Source organism: Cydia strobilella, chromosome 8 (genome assembly GCF_947568885.1).
Source record: "Cydia strobilella chromosome 8, ilCydStro3.1, whole genome shotgun sequence".
Taxonomy (NCBI): domain Eukaryota; kingdom Metazoa; phylum Arthropoda; class Insecta; order Lepidoptera; family Tortricidae; genus Cydia; species Cydia strobilella.
In genome coordinates this window covers 8899981-8916799 of record NC_086048.1, presented here as the reverse complement: position 1 = coordinate 8916799, position 16819 = coordinate 8899981, and the positions used below count along the sequence as shown (strand labels likewise).

At 37.9% G+C, this 16819-nt stretch overlaps 2 protein-coding genes across 6 annotated transcripts in view; both read left to right on the top strand.

Moving 5' to 3' along the window:
• Positions 1–477: 477 nt before the first annotated feature.
• Positions 478–16819, top strand: part of LOC134743580 (guanine nucleotide-binding protein G(q) subunit alpha) — a 37009-nt gene continuing 20667 nt past the window's right edge. The window contains exons 1-2 of one of the 5 annotated variants that reach the window (XM_063677133.1): positions 478–564; positions 12257–12420. In XM_063677133.1, the coding sequence (XP_063533203.1) occupies positions 12303–12420 (118 nt within the window). In that variant the 5' untranslated portion in view covers positions 478–564; positions 12257–12302. Of the gene's footprint in view, positions 565–11445; positions 11745–12006; positions 12144–12216; positions 12421–16819 lie in introns of those variants that run through there. The other 4 variants (XM_063677130.1, XM_063677134.1, XM_063677129.1 and 1 more) reach the window with 4 other exon arrangements.
• On the top strand, positions 563–10588 carry LOC134743579 (G protein alpha q subunit-like). Its single transcript, XM_063677128.1, has 8 exons — positions 563–728; positions 4358–4542; positions 5046–5200; positions 5686–5814; positions 6162–6291; positions 6474–6627; positions 7039–7146; positions 10481–10588. The coding sequence occupies exons 1-8, from the start codon at positions 611–613 to the stop codon at positions 10561–10563; spliced, it is 1062 nt and encodes a 353-aa protein (XP_063533198.1). The 5' UTR covers positions 563–610; the 3' UTR covers positions 10564–10588.

Genomic DNA, 16819 nt, shown 5'->3' with positions numbered 1-16819 from the left:
ACACGCTTTCTTGCGTGGCTGACGACTCAACAGACGAGCTGATCAGCAGATGTTTCACGCATTACACCTTCGTCTGCGTCCCGATATAGCCTGCACTCACGTCGTCTATTATGTATTCGGAAACTTCTTAGTCATCTATAGGTACATAGTTTGTTCAGTATCAGAAGATTACCTAGGTAACATCAATCGCTATTTGCTCACAGTTTTAATCTTATTAATACACAGTGGGGGAATAGCCATGGGTTTCTTGAATCTAGTTACCAGTAATAGGATTACACGGTCGCTTCACAAGGTTCCAAGTTCGTGTATATAAACGGATTTCAGTGTTTATGTCGGCAGTTGACAGCAGCGTGTATATAGTATATGACCAACAAGTTACCACACCCATGTGACCGGATTGTCGATTTTATTATTTAAGCGTTGCGTTCGGATGGTATTCGCGCGTTGTGTCGTCGATACGTGTTATTGTGAAAGTTCTTGTCAGTTTAACACGCGAGGTGCCAATGTGAAAAACGTGTTTGTGAGAGTGGTGTGCCTTTGTTGAAAGGCTTGCTGAAAGGACTGGTTCCCGCGCGTGAGGAAGGACTGCGATCCTCAAACCTCAGATAATATGGACTGCTGTATGTCAGAAGAAGCCAAAGAACAGAAAAGAATCAATCAAGAAATAGAGAAGGCGATCAAGAAGGACAAAAGTGCTGCGAGGAGAGAACTCAAGCTTCTGCTACTCGGTGAGCTATAGTTTTAGTCATTCCTTATGTGGTGGATGGATAGCATAACACTCACAAGAAACATGATGGATAGAATTACACTGCCTGGAATACACATATATTTTTTTAGTACCTTTTTGTATGACGATTGTTTACATGAAGAAAAAAAAAACAACTTTAGGTAGCTGCATTTCAATGAGAAGAAGAGAATTGCCCTTTCGTAAATTTAAGGAGCATATAATTATTTAAAACAAAAGCAGTCAGTAGTTAGAATAATATTTAATAGAAAAAAACCAACTTCTCAAAACAGCTTGAAATGCCATATAAATTATTGGCTGGTATTTAATGGTTTATTATTAACTTGGCAACTAAAATATTAAACAAGAACTTTCATTGGGCATATAATAATATAATTTGGCCGTGCATTAATATTTTAGAGCCTAAAAATTTATATTGGCTCCATATATAAGCATTATATTATTTAAAAAACTGGCATCAAATTCAAGTCACAAAAAAAAATTGGGATCTTGAAATGATAGTTTGGCGACTAAATAATAAATTGGCATCTATTATTGCAAAGCGTATGATTTTTAATATTTGTTGTCATATACTAGTTGTTTACGCCTAAGTAATCATATTGAGCACATCGTTTCAGGTAGTATTTAAATTGGGGAAGCAGCTAAATTTAATGAATATTGGTTTTATTTTTTGTAATAAGACATCGTTTGTTTCACACGATACTATATAATTATAACGCCTTTGTATTAACAGCCAGTGTGGACTGCCATAAGGTCATAGTGGAGAAAACCAGCATACTTTATTTTGGTTTTGGCACTTGGTTCTGGTCATAAATACTAATTCGAGTTTAAGTTAAATCTAAACTAGACGTGGTAAAATTGGCTATTAGACCATAGTTTATTAAGATTAAGTACTTACATTTTTATTAAGATTACCTAAGACCTAAGAATTTATCTTAGGAAGGTAGGTAATTCGTTTATTGGGTGTTATATACTTACTAGGAAGTCCCAACCATAAGTGTTATGATGTACTATTTAACGAAATAAATGCTTTTTGATTTTTTTAGATTTTTGATTTTATATAGTTTGAATGATCATAATATTCATAAGTTTGGTTCTTTAAAATTTGATATTTCGAGCATAGGTATTTTATTAAGTAGGTAAATCGATTTTTAATACAATAACCTACCTACTCAAAAAGTGCTACTTACATTTAGCTGTTTACATTTATGACATTAAAAAAATAATATTATCTTTTTTTAGAAATAATAAAAAAATGGTGCCGATTGCCGTGCCGATATTGGTGGAATAATTTGAAGCTCCGCTTTAAGAATGACTCACGTTAGACCGGGCCGTGTCCGGGCCGGAGTTTCCGGCGCTTCGTTTTCTATGGAAAGCATCACGTGGTCACCTGTCATGTCATAGAAAAGTAAGCGCCGGAAGCTCCGGCCCGGGCACGGCCCGGTCTAACGTGAGTCATCCTTTAGTTGCCAAAGTATTAATTTTAGTACCTATTTCTATTTTTTTAAGCTACCGAAATATAACCGATACCGATAATTTAAGGTTAACAAACATAACGAAGAGGACACATCGCCAAACGTGAATTATGCGTTGTTGAAGAGTTCCATTCTGATCATCATCAGCAGTTCCACTTCATCAAATGTCACTTTTTTAAATCTAAATGCTTGATGATTTGTTGATGAAAATACTAAAAAATCACTATTCAATTAATTTCAATTATTTATTTAATTCGAATCATTTTGATCCATATAGTGTTAGTAAGTACAACAAAACTTAAAATTAATTAAGGTTAGTGACATACAATTACAATACTATATCTAAATGCTTGATTTGTTAATGAAAATACTAAAATCACTATATTTTACAATATTATAGTTCTTATCGGATGGCGCAGCGATTGTTAAATAGTATCATAGAGTAACTTATACTAGAGCGGTACTGTCATAGTAAGTTTTGTAACCCCAGTAAATTCACTGCCATCTGTCGACACACTTTAAAACTAAAAATAAATATTTATAAAAATACGATAAAATGTATTTAAATATGGATAAATGATTTTTTTATTTGCATTAATTATTTTTATATGATTTTGACCCATGTTCTTTCACTGGTATGCGTTAAAATTATAAATAACAAACGAAACAGTCAACGCCCTCTATACGAGTGTAGGCCAAAACTAGTGGCGCCATCTGATCGAAAATCAAATTTTCGTGATTTTCGAGGCACGTTTTTTCCTTAGACTGTATCCATCTATTACGGAGTTATATCTATCTTTGATAGTATCTAGTTGTTCTTACGGCTAACTCTATCTATTGTAAGTCAAACCATACGTGCTCAAAAGGTACTCAACAGGATGCAAGGTATCCCCCATATATCTTAATCTGACGCGCTCGAATGACTCCAATAATTCCTCTTGGGCTCCCCGACCATAACGTATAGAGCCGGCACATGTTCATGTACGGGCTCCAGCAAGTAAATGATTGTTTATAATTTAGTGTAATTTTTTAATTTATTTATTTATTTATTTTATTTAAATATGAAACAAACGGTCATACATAAAATATTGTTACAGTTTCTTCTCTTAGTCTAGACCTATAGCTTCCATTTTTATTAAACATATCTTTATATATAGCACGAAAAAGTACCTATCTTGGCTTAAGTTCAGCAGATTAGTAAAAGGTTACACAGAATTTGCGAATAGGTATCGACAAACATGACATAATAGGTATATTAACACTTTTAGATATTGACAGATCGCGGCTAGATTTACATACTAGTCCTGAATAAAAATTTTATTGAGCCTATGGTACAATTAAATATGTCTACATTTTTTACAATGTTATTATCATTATAAAGTGCACATGCTCGCTTATTTATGTAATTCTAATCTAATTTATAACCTGTTGTAATTTATTTTATAACCTATTTTAATTTAATTGTAATTTTTAATTTGTATTATTGTGGACCATTGTTGTCTGGAGTTAAATAAATGATTATGATTATAGAACCAGTATTTTGCGCCATGAGTTGCTGCCGTTTTGGCATCAAACCATAGAAGCGGAGCGTGAATCTCGCGATCGACCTAAACGCGTAAGCGCCATGAATTTTACGGCGCTTACGACGTTTTGGTCGCGTTGTACGGGTTGGGATTGCGACAATTTCATTGTTTGGTATGTCGTCTCTTAATATCGAGGTTTATGTGACTTATATAAATGATCTTCCGCGTTAAGTTGTCTAGGATACTTGTAGGTACAGATGTGCAAGAGGCTGATAGTTTCCAAAAAGTTTAAAAATTTTACAGTAAACAAAGGAAACTTTTATTTCAAAATTTCAATCTCCATATGAGAAATTTCCTAAAATTGTCCATGTACAAATTTCGCGATTTTAGAAACTTTCCGACGGCGCATCAGCACTTATAGGATATTGGTTTATCAACTTAAGGATGACTCATGTTAGACCGGGCCGTGTCCGGGCCGGAGCTTCCGGCGCTTCGTTTTCTATGGAAAGCATCACGTGATTACCTGCCATGTCATAGAAAAGTAAGCGCCGGAAGCTCCGGTCCGGACACGGCCCGGTCTAACGTGAGTCATCCTTTACCTACTTGTTAACCAGGTACTGGTGAATCGGGCAAGTCAACATTCATCAAGCAGATGAGAATTATCAATGGCGCGGGCTACAGCGATGATGACAAAAAAGGTTTCGTCAAGAACATCTACCAGAATATTTTCATGGCGATACAGAGTATGATACGCGCCATGGATATGCTCAATATACAATACGGGAATCCATCTATGACGGTAAGCGATGATTGCAGATAAAAATTATTGCAAGACTTTTTTTGCACGGCACTATCTGCAGAGAAGGATGGACAAACGTGCATGTACCTTATAGCAAAACAAATGGATTCGGTCGATCCTTACGTTAGTAATCCATTTCCATATGTAACCAGAAGCATAATACGCACTAGAATCACATTAGATATTTACTAGACAATTGTCCCAAAAGCAGAACTGCTCATTGAACAAAAATGATGACATATAGGTGCATTGCATCATAATGTCCTAGCTTATCTTCAGTATCACAAATAGAACCACAACACTAACACAACACTAGGTTTACACAACGTATAAAGTAGGGGCTTTGTTAAATAAATTTCTCCAAAACAATTCAAATTCGCTGGACATACATGAGGAATTGGGAATCAAATCGAGAGCTCTTAAGGTCCCTTAACATTGACCTTCACTTGATACGTACTTTTTACGCGACAGCACTGTGTTTAACCATTATAAATGATTTTCAGGAAAAGGCGGAATTGGTATCAGAAATCGACTTTGAGAGCGTAACCTCGTTCGAGAGTCCGTACCCGGAGGCGATCAAAGATCTCTGGAACGACAGCGGGATTCAGGAGTGCTACGACCGCAGGCGGGAGTACCAGCTCACTGACTCAGCTAAATAGTAAGTAGGTGGACAAATTTAATATCATCAATAATAACGGAGAGAACAACACGCCAAAAATATCAGCCACGCTCTAAATATTTTCCTAAAAAAATATTTACTTCTACATAGATAATTCACGTTCAAAAGTATCTGCCACTGTTTATAATTGTTTGTACTTTTGACGCGTAGTTAAGCGTAGTAGGTACATTTGATTCTGACTGTACCATCGCCTTTTGTAATAAGGTCCACCGATGGACAATTAAGAGTATTGTTATTTGTATCTACACGTCTCATATACTGAAATGGATTGAGCGACATATATGCTGAGCACAATATTCATTAAATACCTACTGGATCGACCACTCCGAAAATCAAGACACGTTTTAGGTCAATGTCTTCAGTCTTGCTTCTATTTTGTGAATGTCTGTACGCCTGACGCCTGTTGCCTGCAACTCTATAGATACCTATAGATACTCTGTTTAGTTATGTGTTGTACATTTCAGTTATTTAAGCGATCTGGCTCGAATAGAAGCGGCGGACTATCTGCCAACGGAGCAGGACATCCTTCGCGCCCGTCAGCCCACTACTGGTATCCTTGAGTATCCATTTGATCTTGATGGCATCATATTTAGGTATGTCTCATATTTAGGAAGTTGGAGCGTTCTGCAGAAAGCTAGTATTGCCCCCATTCAGACAAACGTATAGGCCTCCGTCTCCTAGCGTGCATGCTCAAAGCATGCGTTCCGTGGCCCTCGGGTAATACCACTCATAACTAAGCTAATTGCTCCTGCAATCCCTAAACTCTAGCCTTTTTTGGTTACGTACCAAAAAGGTAAAAAGGAACCCTTATGGTGCGACTCCGTCGGTCTGTCTACCACATCGATAAATATCTCGACTCTTACGCTATCTATTTGAAATTTGGAATCGTTATGAACAAGGGTAACCCCCCAGACCCATTGAAAGTTGTTTTTTTTTATAGGATGGTAGACGTAGGGGGCCAGAGATCCGAGAGAAGAAAATGGATCCACTGTTTTGAAAACGTCACCTCCATCATATTCTTAGGGGTTCTTAGTGAATATGATCAAATTTTATTCGAATCTAATAATGAGGTAAGTTTTATTGATAAGTAAAAAACAAAACTATATACAATATATATGTTCTAAATTTTTTGGTACTTGACAGATATGATCGAATTTCAACTGTCGTGAGGCATAGGTAGGTATACATAGGTACATAGGTACATATACTAACATTAAAGGTAATTTTACGCACCATTTTTTTCGTATTTCAGAACCGGATGGATGAGTCAAAGGCGTTATTTAAGACCATCATCACTCAGCCCTGGTTCCAGAACTCGTCGGTCATCCTCTTCCTCAACAAAAAGGACTTGCTCGAGGAGAAAATCATGACGTCACATCTCGGTGACTACTTCCCTGAATATGACGGTATGAAGTTTCATACTCAAACTGGGCATTCCTATAAAACGAAAAACATAGATATCATATACTAAAAGAAAATTAAGTAAGACCGAGACCAGGAGGATGTAATTTTAATTTGTCATTATGCGCCCGCATGCGTCTTGCTCGCGCCAATACATGTACGAACAAGTACGAGCGAAATGCACGCGCGAATGATAAGAAAATGACATCATCTAGATATCAAAATGTACGTTCAAACTGGCTTCCATGCGCCTACATTTCCGGGTCGATAAGTCAGGATAATACGTAGCGTCAATAGTTCAATACATATTACTTGTTGGACCAGCAATGTACAGTGACAATTGTCACAATGGTGGAACAGGGGCCAGATTCGTACCGGGTCTACACTACACTAACAAAACATGTACAAATCCTCAGGTCCCAAACAAGATGCTCAAAAAGCCATGGACTTCATACTACAGAAGTTTTTGGCCGAAAACCCCGATCCAGACAGACAGTGTTACTCTCATTTCACGACTGCCACAGGTTGAAAATCATTTCTGCGATATACCTATTATATTTTCAAACCAGGGGTCGGCAAACCGCGGCTCTGTGGGGTACACAACAATTAATTGAGTTCTTAGACCACTGGAAATAACATTGGAGCTTGAATATTTTTTCTGTTGGTTGCCTGTTCTCAAACTTTGCCGACCCCTGCGGTAGACTGTAAAATTGCAAGTCACTCCTGTGATGTATTTATTTGCTAGCCTTTGCATTTTTTAGCTAGATGCTATGCTATGTATGTTGTGCTGAAAAATAATACGACAAAAAATTTATTTAACATTTATTAGGTAAGTAACGTAAACTGCCTTTGTCTCAACTTCATATCTGTCTGTCCGCCTGCCCGTTATTTTTTTTTAAGGTGCCGTAGGTTCAGAGCGCAGAGTTTTTGAAAAATCGTAGCGTTTATTTAGGTCACAAATGTCACAATACGGTTGCCAAAAATTTAATTAGCAAACTTGAGGACTGTCTCTATTAACTTCATCGATTCGAATCCTGATATTTTGACTCGCTCTATTGAATAAAATCACAAACATAGGTTTTAAATGTGTAACAATTTATGGCCAATTTCAATTTCTGCCTTGGTTTGCCCCACCTGTTTGGGCCTGGCCTGGTAAGGCAAAGCTAAGGGCTCTGTTGCCTACGTATTCAGGCGTCCTTCTTTTGACATGCTCAAACCACCTCAGCCGACTTTCTTGGAGCTTATCGGCGACGTCTCTCACTCCGAGACTACCACGGATGTGTTCTTTTCGAACCCTATCAATCCTGGAGACGCCTGACATCCACCTCAGCATCTTCATTTCTGCTACATGGATGGCTTGGACATGTCGCTGGGTCACTGGCCATATTCCGCTGTCATAAGTGAGGACCGGCCGTATGATGGTCTTGTACACGAGGCCTTTCATTTTTATCGGCATTTTAATGTCGCAGGTCACACCAAGTCACCTCTCTCCACTTTAACCAGGTGTGTTGGAGTATAGTTCGTAGATATCCTTTATCCAAATCGGTTCGTATCCAGATACAATCTAGAACCAGATTGGACAGCCAAAACCCGATCTCAGGTACCTAAACTAAAAAGAAATGGCATTGAAACTAACGTCGAAGTTCACGCACGTGCTGGATACATGTGATGTGACTAACTTACTTGAAAGGTTTCCAACAGGCGATCATAGAATATAGGCGGATAAGCGACGAATTACGAAGCCAGATACATACTTAGTATATAGTTTTATTGTTATAAAAAACGATTTTTACTATCTTCCATAAGTTATAAATATAATCAGAATCCCTCCACATATTGCACATATTGTGTATTTTCTACGTATTAAAATCCTTCTTCGTAATAATTTACACACGGTTCAGAAAGAAGTAGTAACCATCTAAGTGGAGCGCTATTAATTTTCGCGACTCGATTGACTGTAGGTACCTGTAGGATGAAAAAAATCGTAAGTGACCACATAATTTGTCAACTCCATATAGTATAGTAACTAAAAACTACTTACACCAGTGCTTACTTCAACGTACTCAAGTTTTTTTTTTTGTCAATTTTTTTTTAATTCTTAAAAATAAAAATAAAACACAATATCTTTATTTCAGAACGTTCAAAATTCTATACAATATTGTTAGTACCATCGTTATAGCTACGTGTTAGTAAATACATTAAAAATAAAAACAAAACTTTAAACAACGAAATCACAATCCAATAAAATAATGAATATAATAATAATTAAATAATAATGATCTTAGTCATCCTTAGAAAAACCTTAATATTCATAAATTAATAATAACCAAATTGTGTTCGTGTTTCTTAGAATTGTCTCGACGAGTATTAGTTGCCATTGGCAATGCGACACTTTCAGGCACATCAATACATTGGCGCTGTACAATGCCATCTTCTTCAGTTGTTAAACTCGGGGCATTTTTAGGGTTCCGTACCTCAAAAGGAAAAAAAGGGAACCCTTATAGGATCACTCGTGCGTCTGTCGGTCTGTCCGTCTGTCACAGCCTATTTTCTCCGAAACTACTGGACCAATTAAGTTGAAATTTGGTATACATATGTAAGTTTGTGACCCAAAGACGGACATGTAACATAAACAAATGAATGTTAAACATGGGGGCCACTTTTGGGGGGTAAATGAGAAAATTAAAAATAAAGTTTTTCAAACCATATCGTGTTATATATCAAAGGAAAGAGCTCATTGTCAGAATCTCGAATTTTTTTTTTTTATAATTACACAAAATAGATCTTTACCTATAGATTACAGGAAAACCTGTTAGAAATTGCAGTCAAGCGTGAGTCGGACTTAATTACTTAGTTTTTGATCCGACCCCCTACGGGTTTTTTAAAGACATTTCACTCACGTTTCACATAAAAAATACATTGTTTAAATTGTGTAATGTACGGAACCCTTGGAACGCGAGTCCGACTCGCACTTGGCCGGTTTTTTTATTATAATTTATTTATCTTACAATTTCGCTTACTTACTTCCGATGGCGCTACAACCCTTTGTGGGTCTTGGCCTCCTCCGCTATCTTCCTCCAGTTGTCGCGATCCTTGGCAACCTTCCTCCAGTTGGTAGACTTCCACATCCTCCTAAGATCTTCATCCACACAGTTCAGACACTTTTTCGTAGGCTTACCACAAGGCCTTCTCTGTTGTGGCGTCCACCTTGTCATAATTTTTGGAGCTCTCATATCGGGCATTCGACGTTCATGCTTCTTGAGCTGCCGGTATAATAAATATTTAATGATGTATTTGGTTAGTTTTAGTACTGTGTTTTATTTTATTTTGCATGCATATCTTATTTAATGTTTTGAGCTAGGAATTGTGTACCTATTATCCTATATATGTGATTTGAAAAAAAAAAACATAGTTAATAGTTAGTAACACCTAAAGGCCTTCTAAACTAACTTTGCACCGTGCACCGGAGGTGTCACAGAATAAACGTTACATTTTCATAGGATTTTGACATTTAAGGCGACACTCCACACTCTGTCGGTTGTCTGTCGTTAGCCTGGGGGGCGATTTTTGAATTTCGATCGCTCGATTTGGTCACTTGAAAATCGCGAACTGCGAGCGATAGAAATTGGAAATCTAGCGGAATTTATAGCTAGTAGAATTTAAATGCCTAGTAGTGGAGATATTATTGAACGAAATAAAGCGGAAGCGGAATCAAGCGGTCAAAATTCAAAAATCGCCTCCCTGGGCTGACTCTAATTATACTTTTTACCTCAACATTTTGCATGTGAAGTTTTGCTTTGACATGTAACTTTATAATTATTTGTTGTTTTTTTCATGCTGCCTTGGATTGTTTAAAAGATACTGAAAACATCAAATTGGTGTTCTGTGCCGTAAAAGATACAATTATGCAGGCTGCTCTAAAAGAATTCAATTTGGCTTAATGCATGTTGCTTATGTGTTATATATACTTATTAAGTACTTATAATTAAATATTTATGTTTTTTATGGCAGTGGTTTTTTTTTCTTTCCTTAATATTAACCCAACAGGTTACAATCGGGTGGCAACTGCAGCAGTGTGCCTATACTATTGCCGTAACCTTGGCGGGCTGAGACCTTTAAGAGGAAAGTGGACAACGTCACGTGACCGCTTCTCCGTACAAACATAGTCCCCATTTACCTTTCTGGTTATTAGTTTAATATTAAGTATAGAAAATATTTATATGCAATATAATGTATGTTAACCACTGCGGTTAGGTTAGGTCAAAAACGGAAAGGGGTCAGTATTGTGCTGTAAGGTTACACGTAATACCTGTGATAATATTGATATTTAAATCAATAAAAGGTAATTTTGAAAGCATTAATAAAAAGTAGGTATTTAAAAGAAATAGAAATGGGAATTTGCAACGCCATCTAGTCTGTATTTTTTGAAGTTAAGGTAATATTTACTTTAACGCCATCTCTTGACCAATAGCAGAACTAAAAACTTAACAAGGTTACCTAGTTCGTATACTGGCATAATAGTTAAACTATTGAACGCTAGGTGGCGCTAAAATAAAAAATAATAATTTTATGACGAGTTAACATGACCATAGACAATTCTATTTTTCTCTTGGCGTAGGATTCCGAGTTGATTCCGAGATTTCCGAGTGCCTTCGTAGGTTAACATAGTTATTAATAAAAGGGAAAACTTTTTTAATTGCCTTAAAATATTATTTTAAGTTATTTTGAAACAGAAATAATAATACAAAGTCGCTTTAAATTTATTTAAGTTTCAACATTTTTCTATGTAAAAGTGAGAGAAGTGAGCAACATTATACATCTTAGCTGTCAATTATTTTGATGAGAATGAAAATTATATCTGATTTTCATAATCGGGTGGGGAAAAAAATCAGCTATCGGACACTTTTTTATCAATTATAATTTTTTCCTCAGCTTGATTGAATTTCGGCTCACATTTTTTTTATTTTAATAATACTCTTACAACGCACGCGCAGAACATCGCCAAAAATCGCCCAGCGCCATATTGAGAGAGGCGGACGTTGTATGACTTGAGTGATTAATCGTGGTTAGTGCAATAATTTGAAGTGGAACATTTGATCGTGCCCTATGGATAAACATTCGGGTACGTAACAAGTAAGAAAGTGTACCTATGAGGTTCCTATCGGCGTCTATTATGCAGTGGCAAATCACATCGTAACCTAGACATAGGCCGTTCTAGTTATCAGTAGATTACCTAGGTATCATCAATCCGCTATTTGCTCACAGTTTTAATCTTATTAATACACACGTGTGGGGAAATAGTCAAGGGTTTCTTGAATTTAGTTACAATAACAAGAATATACGACCGCTTCCTAAGACTCCACGCTCGTATATAAACGAATTTCAAAGTGTTTATGTCGGCAGTTGACAGCAGCGTATATGTATATGACCGATCATAAGTCACCACACCCAGTGACCGGATTTTCGGTTTTAGTATTAAATCGTTTCGCATTTGGATGGTTGTTCGCGCGTCGTGCCGTCGGTACGTGATATTGTGAGAATTCGTAACGTTTGTTCATGTCGCGAGGTGTCAATGTGAAATATGTATTTTCTAGGAGTGGTGTGCCTTGGTTGAAAGGCCTGCCTAAAGGACAGGGCTCCGCGCGCGAGGAAGGACTGCGGCCCTCCGCCCTGAGGAAACATGGACTGCTGCATGTCAGAAGAAGCCAAAGAACAGAAAAGAATCAACCAAGAAATAGAGCGGGTACTCCGGAAGGACAAACGTGATGCCAGGAGAGAACTCAAACTTCTGCTGCTTGGTAAGTTACTTTTTTGTTCTAATTAACCTGCTGGTGAATACCTCGACAGTGACCTGGCACAAATGAAAATACAGAGAAATTTTAATGGTTGCTAACTGATAAGCCAACCTTCCCTTTAAGCGGCCATACCAAATATTTTAAGTATTGATGAATAATTATTTTGTAATATTGAGCATTTAACCATGAATTGATTCTAATTAAACAAGAAAGCTTTGGTTATAATCTGTGGCACTTGGCCAAATTCTAAACTACATGTTTTTAGTCAATTTGAGTGTTGTTCTAAAAGTCAGCACCTGTTGATTTTATGTCTTAGTTCATATTTTAGTTAAATTTTGAATTTCTTGCATTTCCAATACTTTTTATCTTTCTACTTCTACACACTCTTAACTACAGACTGAATATTTTTAAAGATAAGATCATAATCACTGTTGCTTTTTTTCTTACTATAATTTTATGAGATTTTTTGGTTATCATACTTTCATTATGGTATCTATGTGTTAGTAGCTTATTGAGGTTATGACTTCAAATGTTATATTTTGTACAATCATTCACAGGCAACATTTTAACTGATGAATGCTTAATATATTTCTACTGTGGTATTGTAACTTCTTGGAATTAATCATAAATGTATTTTGTGGTCCAAGAAATCTAGGAATATATCTTAACACAAAAAAACATATACTGACTGGTTCTCAAGTGGAAAACTGATATTATTGCTACATAGGTAATATAAGACTCGCGTTTTGAACACAAATTTAATTACACGAATGGGTCTACCACGATTTAATTTCATTGTTTTTACCTTTAATTCCGACGTTCCTGCTAGGTTGCACTAGCTGTGGTCACAGAAGACTGTTACACCTAGTGCAACCTAGCAGAAACTTCGGAATTAAAGGTAAAAACAATGAAATTAAATTGCGGTAGACCAATTCGTGTAATTGATTATGTACATAGGTAATGTCAAATACCCTATTTCTGGGGTCTCTGCAATTTTTTTCTAAGGGCTGTAGCCCGATCTTAGGCTCTGCCATATCTTATTATATTAGCTAGATTGTATGCCTTTTAGCTCTCCTGCTATTTTACTGTGAACATTATTTGGAGTCCACCCTATTTGATAAAAGGTTCAAATTTTTTATTAAAAGTCAGTGGCGGACTAACCTAAAAGCAGAGGCTACGTGTATTTCTTGTTTCAATTAAGTTTTCAATATTTTACAAGATTTCAGTACTTATCCTATTGAGCAGAGAAAGGCCCATAGGTAAAATGGGCTATGGGCCCTACACCAGCTTAATTTGTGTAAAACTACATTTGCATTGAGAGTATGTCTGAGTTTGATGTAATAACGTTCAATCTTGCAGACCTACCTGTGAAGGATCAGATTGCACATTGTGTAATTTGACTCAATTTATCTACAGACAGATAAGCTGAGTTAGCTATCTCAGCTAATGTGTACTACACATTCCTGTTACTTATAGTCTGGGTGGCAAACTCTAAGTAAGGTAGAATAAATAAAATATTGGCTATGTGCGAAGTGAACTGTAGGAGAACTACATGGATCATGGATCAACATTTTAATACTTTAATCTGATGACCTACACATACCTTGGCCAACTGATATCTCCGGTAGACCTCACTAGCGAAGAAATAAATACAAGAATTACCAATGGATGGAAAAAATATTGGTCTATGAAGGAAGTCATGAAGTCCACTAATCTCAGCATTACCATAAAAAGAAAAGTATTTAACACATGTATCTTACCCTGCATTACATACGGATGTGAGACATGGGCACTCAACAAAGAGCACCGAGACAGGCTTAAGTACTGCCAGAGATCAATGGAAAGAAGTATGACGGGAACACGCAGACTAGACAAAGTGAGAAATGAAGACCTGAGACAAAAAACAAAAGTGACCGACATACTCACTAAAATAGATCAGCAGAAGTGGAGATGGACTGGCCACATGTTGAGAGACAGGCGGGAAAAATGGAGCAAAATAGTAACAGATTGGTATCCAAGAGGTTGTACACGGGGCCAGAGGAGACCTCGAACAAGATGGGAGGATGAACTCAAACTCACAGCGGGCCCGAACTGGAGAAGAGTGGCCCACGACAGACCTCAATGGAAAGAGCTAGAGGAGGCCTTTGCCAAGCGGCACACTGAGCTACGGGACATACTCTAGCTCAGAATAAAAGGGCTAGATAGATAGATAGAATCTGATGACCTGTCTGGCCTAGTGGGCAGTGAATAATAAATATAATTAAATTCTAATATGATGTTTATTTTAAGTTCGAGTTTAATAATTTCAGTGATATGTATTGTAAAGGTCAAAGAAGTTTTACTTCAATCGCGCGTAAAGATTACACGCACACACTTTTTTTTTCTATAGTTACATCTAGAAGTACAATTCCGTACTTTTTAGTATTTGTTGTTATAGCGGCAACAGAAATACGTCATCTGTGATAATTTTAACTGTCTAGCTATCACGGTTCATGAGATACAGCCTGGTGACAGACAAACGGACAGTGGAGTCTTAGTAATAGGGTCCCGATTTACCCTTTGGGTACGGAACCCAAAAAATATGTTCTAAATCATGAAGGGCATGTTTTCTTCCCTTATCTTACTACGGCCTTTCCACGGTTAAACGTACCTTATGGCTGTTGGCGCTTACGTCGTTTAGCACCGCATTCGTATTGGTTGGACTAAGTGCCAACCGCCAATGGCGGTCCGCCATGCCAGACGGTACGTTTACCCGTGAAACGTCACATTTTTTTTTATTGATAATAACATGGAAAAATACAATATGTGAAAAATGAAATGAAAAAATACAATATTTAACGCTTGGGTTTGGTCTGGTCAAATTTTAATTTTGACATATATCATCATCATCCTAAAATTCCTAAAGTTGTCCTGGCATTTTGGGCCTCGGATCCTGGATGTACGTATGTATGTCGTCGCCTAGTACCCATAGTACAAACTTAGCAAACATTTTTAATTTTTTTTTTAAAGATCCCCACATATTTATTATTTATTTATTCGTATTATTTGTTTCTTTTCTTAGGTTAAGCATTTTATATTATGAATATAAAAGTAAAATGCAAGAAAACCTTAAAAATAATAAAAAAAGATATATAAACACATTATAAAAAACGTAACCTAGAGTGCCGTCAGCAGCGGGGCAAGGCCCAAGCTGCCGGTGGTCAGGGCCGCAGAAAGAGGAACCGACGTACTATAGGTACGCGCCGTGTCCAAAATTACCGCCTTGTGCCCCTTCTGACCCTTGATCCAGCCACCCAGCGAGAGTCTAGGTTATGGTCGAGACTCTTCGCTATATGAGACCGTTCGCTGACACGACTATCGGAACGATGATCAACATCCCACATGGCGGTTATCTCGTGAGGCAAGTCTAGGTACTTGCTGGACTTTTTTTTTTTCTACCAAGTCGGTGGCAATCAAGCATACGGCCCGCCTGATGGTAAGCAGTTACCGTAGCCTATGGACGCCTGCAACACCAGAGATATTACACGCGCGTTGCCGACCCTTTAAAAACCTGTACAATCCTTTTTTGAAGAACCCATACTGTAGCCCCTCGGGAAAACCTCGGCAGGGAGCTCATTCCACAGCCGAAGCGTCCGCGGGAGGAAATTCCTCTTAAACCGCACAGTACGCGACCATTTAGGTGCTAGGGTGTGAGGATGAATACCCTGCCGATGGCGAGCGGTGCGGTAATAGAAAGCGGCCGTTGGCATCATGTCAAACAATTCTTCAGAGCACAGCCTATTGTACGAGCGGTAGAACACACACAAGGAGGCGAAGTCTCTCCTTAGACTTAAAGGTTCAATACCGCTTGTGAGTTTGGGATCGTCGACGATTCGTACAGCGCGCCTTTGGACTGAGTCGAAGGGTCTAAGCTGGCATCCAGGTGCTCCTGCCCAAAGGTGACAGCAGTACTTCATATGGGGTCTGACTTGCGGAGTAAAGTATCGCCTCGCTTTATTGAGCACACCGAGTTTTTTGGAAGCCAGTGCAGCCTTCCCTTCCAGGTGGCTACGGAATTGGACGTCACTGGAGATGTCGACACCGAGGATCCCAATACTCCCTGACATGGTAAGGGCTGTCCCTTCGAACTGTGGGACCACAGTAAATGGGGTTTTCTTAGCGGTAAACGCGCAAACTTGTGTCTTAGTGGGGTTGAATCGGACTAAATTGTCCCGGCCCCACACCGAAACTCTGGATAGAGTGCTCTCAATATCCGACACAAGCTTTTCACGACTCTCCAGCACCACGGAACGAGGGATATTGGCTAGGCCTGCGTAATAGGCATCCCCAGTACTGTCGTCTGCATAGCAATGAATGTCGTCGATAGACAACATGTCATTGATGTGCAGCAAAAACAGCGTTG

What these genes read in the sequence shown, in the direction of transcription:
- LOC134743579 (XM_063677128.1), top strand. Translation starts at nt 611, where the DNA reads ATGGACTGCTGTATGTCAGAAGAAGCCAAAGAACAGAAAAGAATCAAT. An exon ending in ACTCAAGCTTCTGCTACTCG is followed by an intron (nt 729 to 4,357) that starts GTGAGCTATAGT and finishes CTTGTTAACCAG; the next exon opens with GTACTGGTGAATCGGGCAAG. An exon ending in CTTGATGGCATCATATTTAG is followed by an intron (nt 5,815 to 6,161) that starts GTATGTCTCATA and finishes TTTTTTTTATAG; the next exon opens with GATGGTAGACGTAGGGGGCC.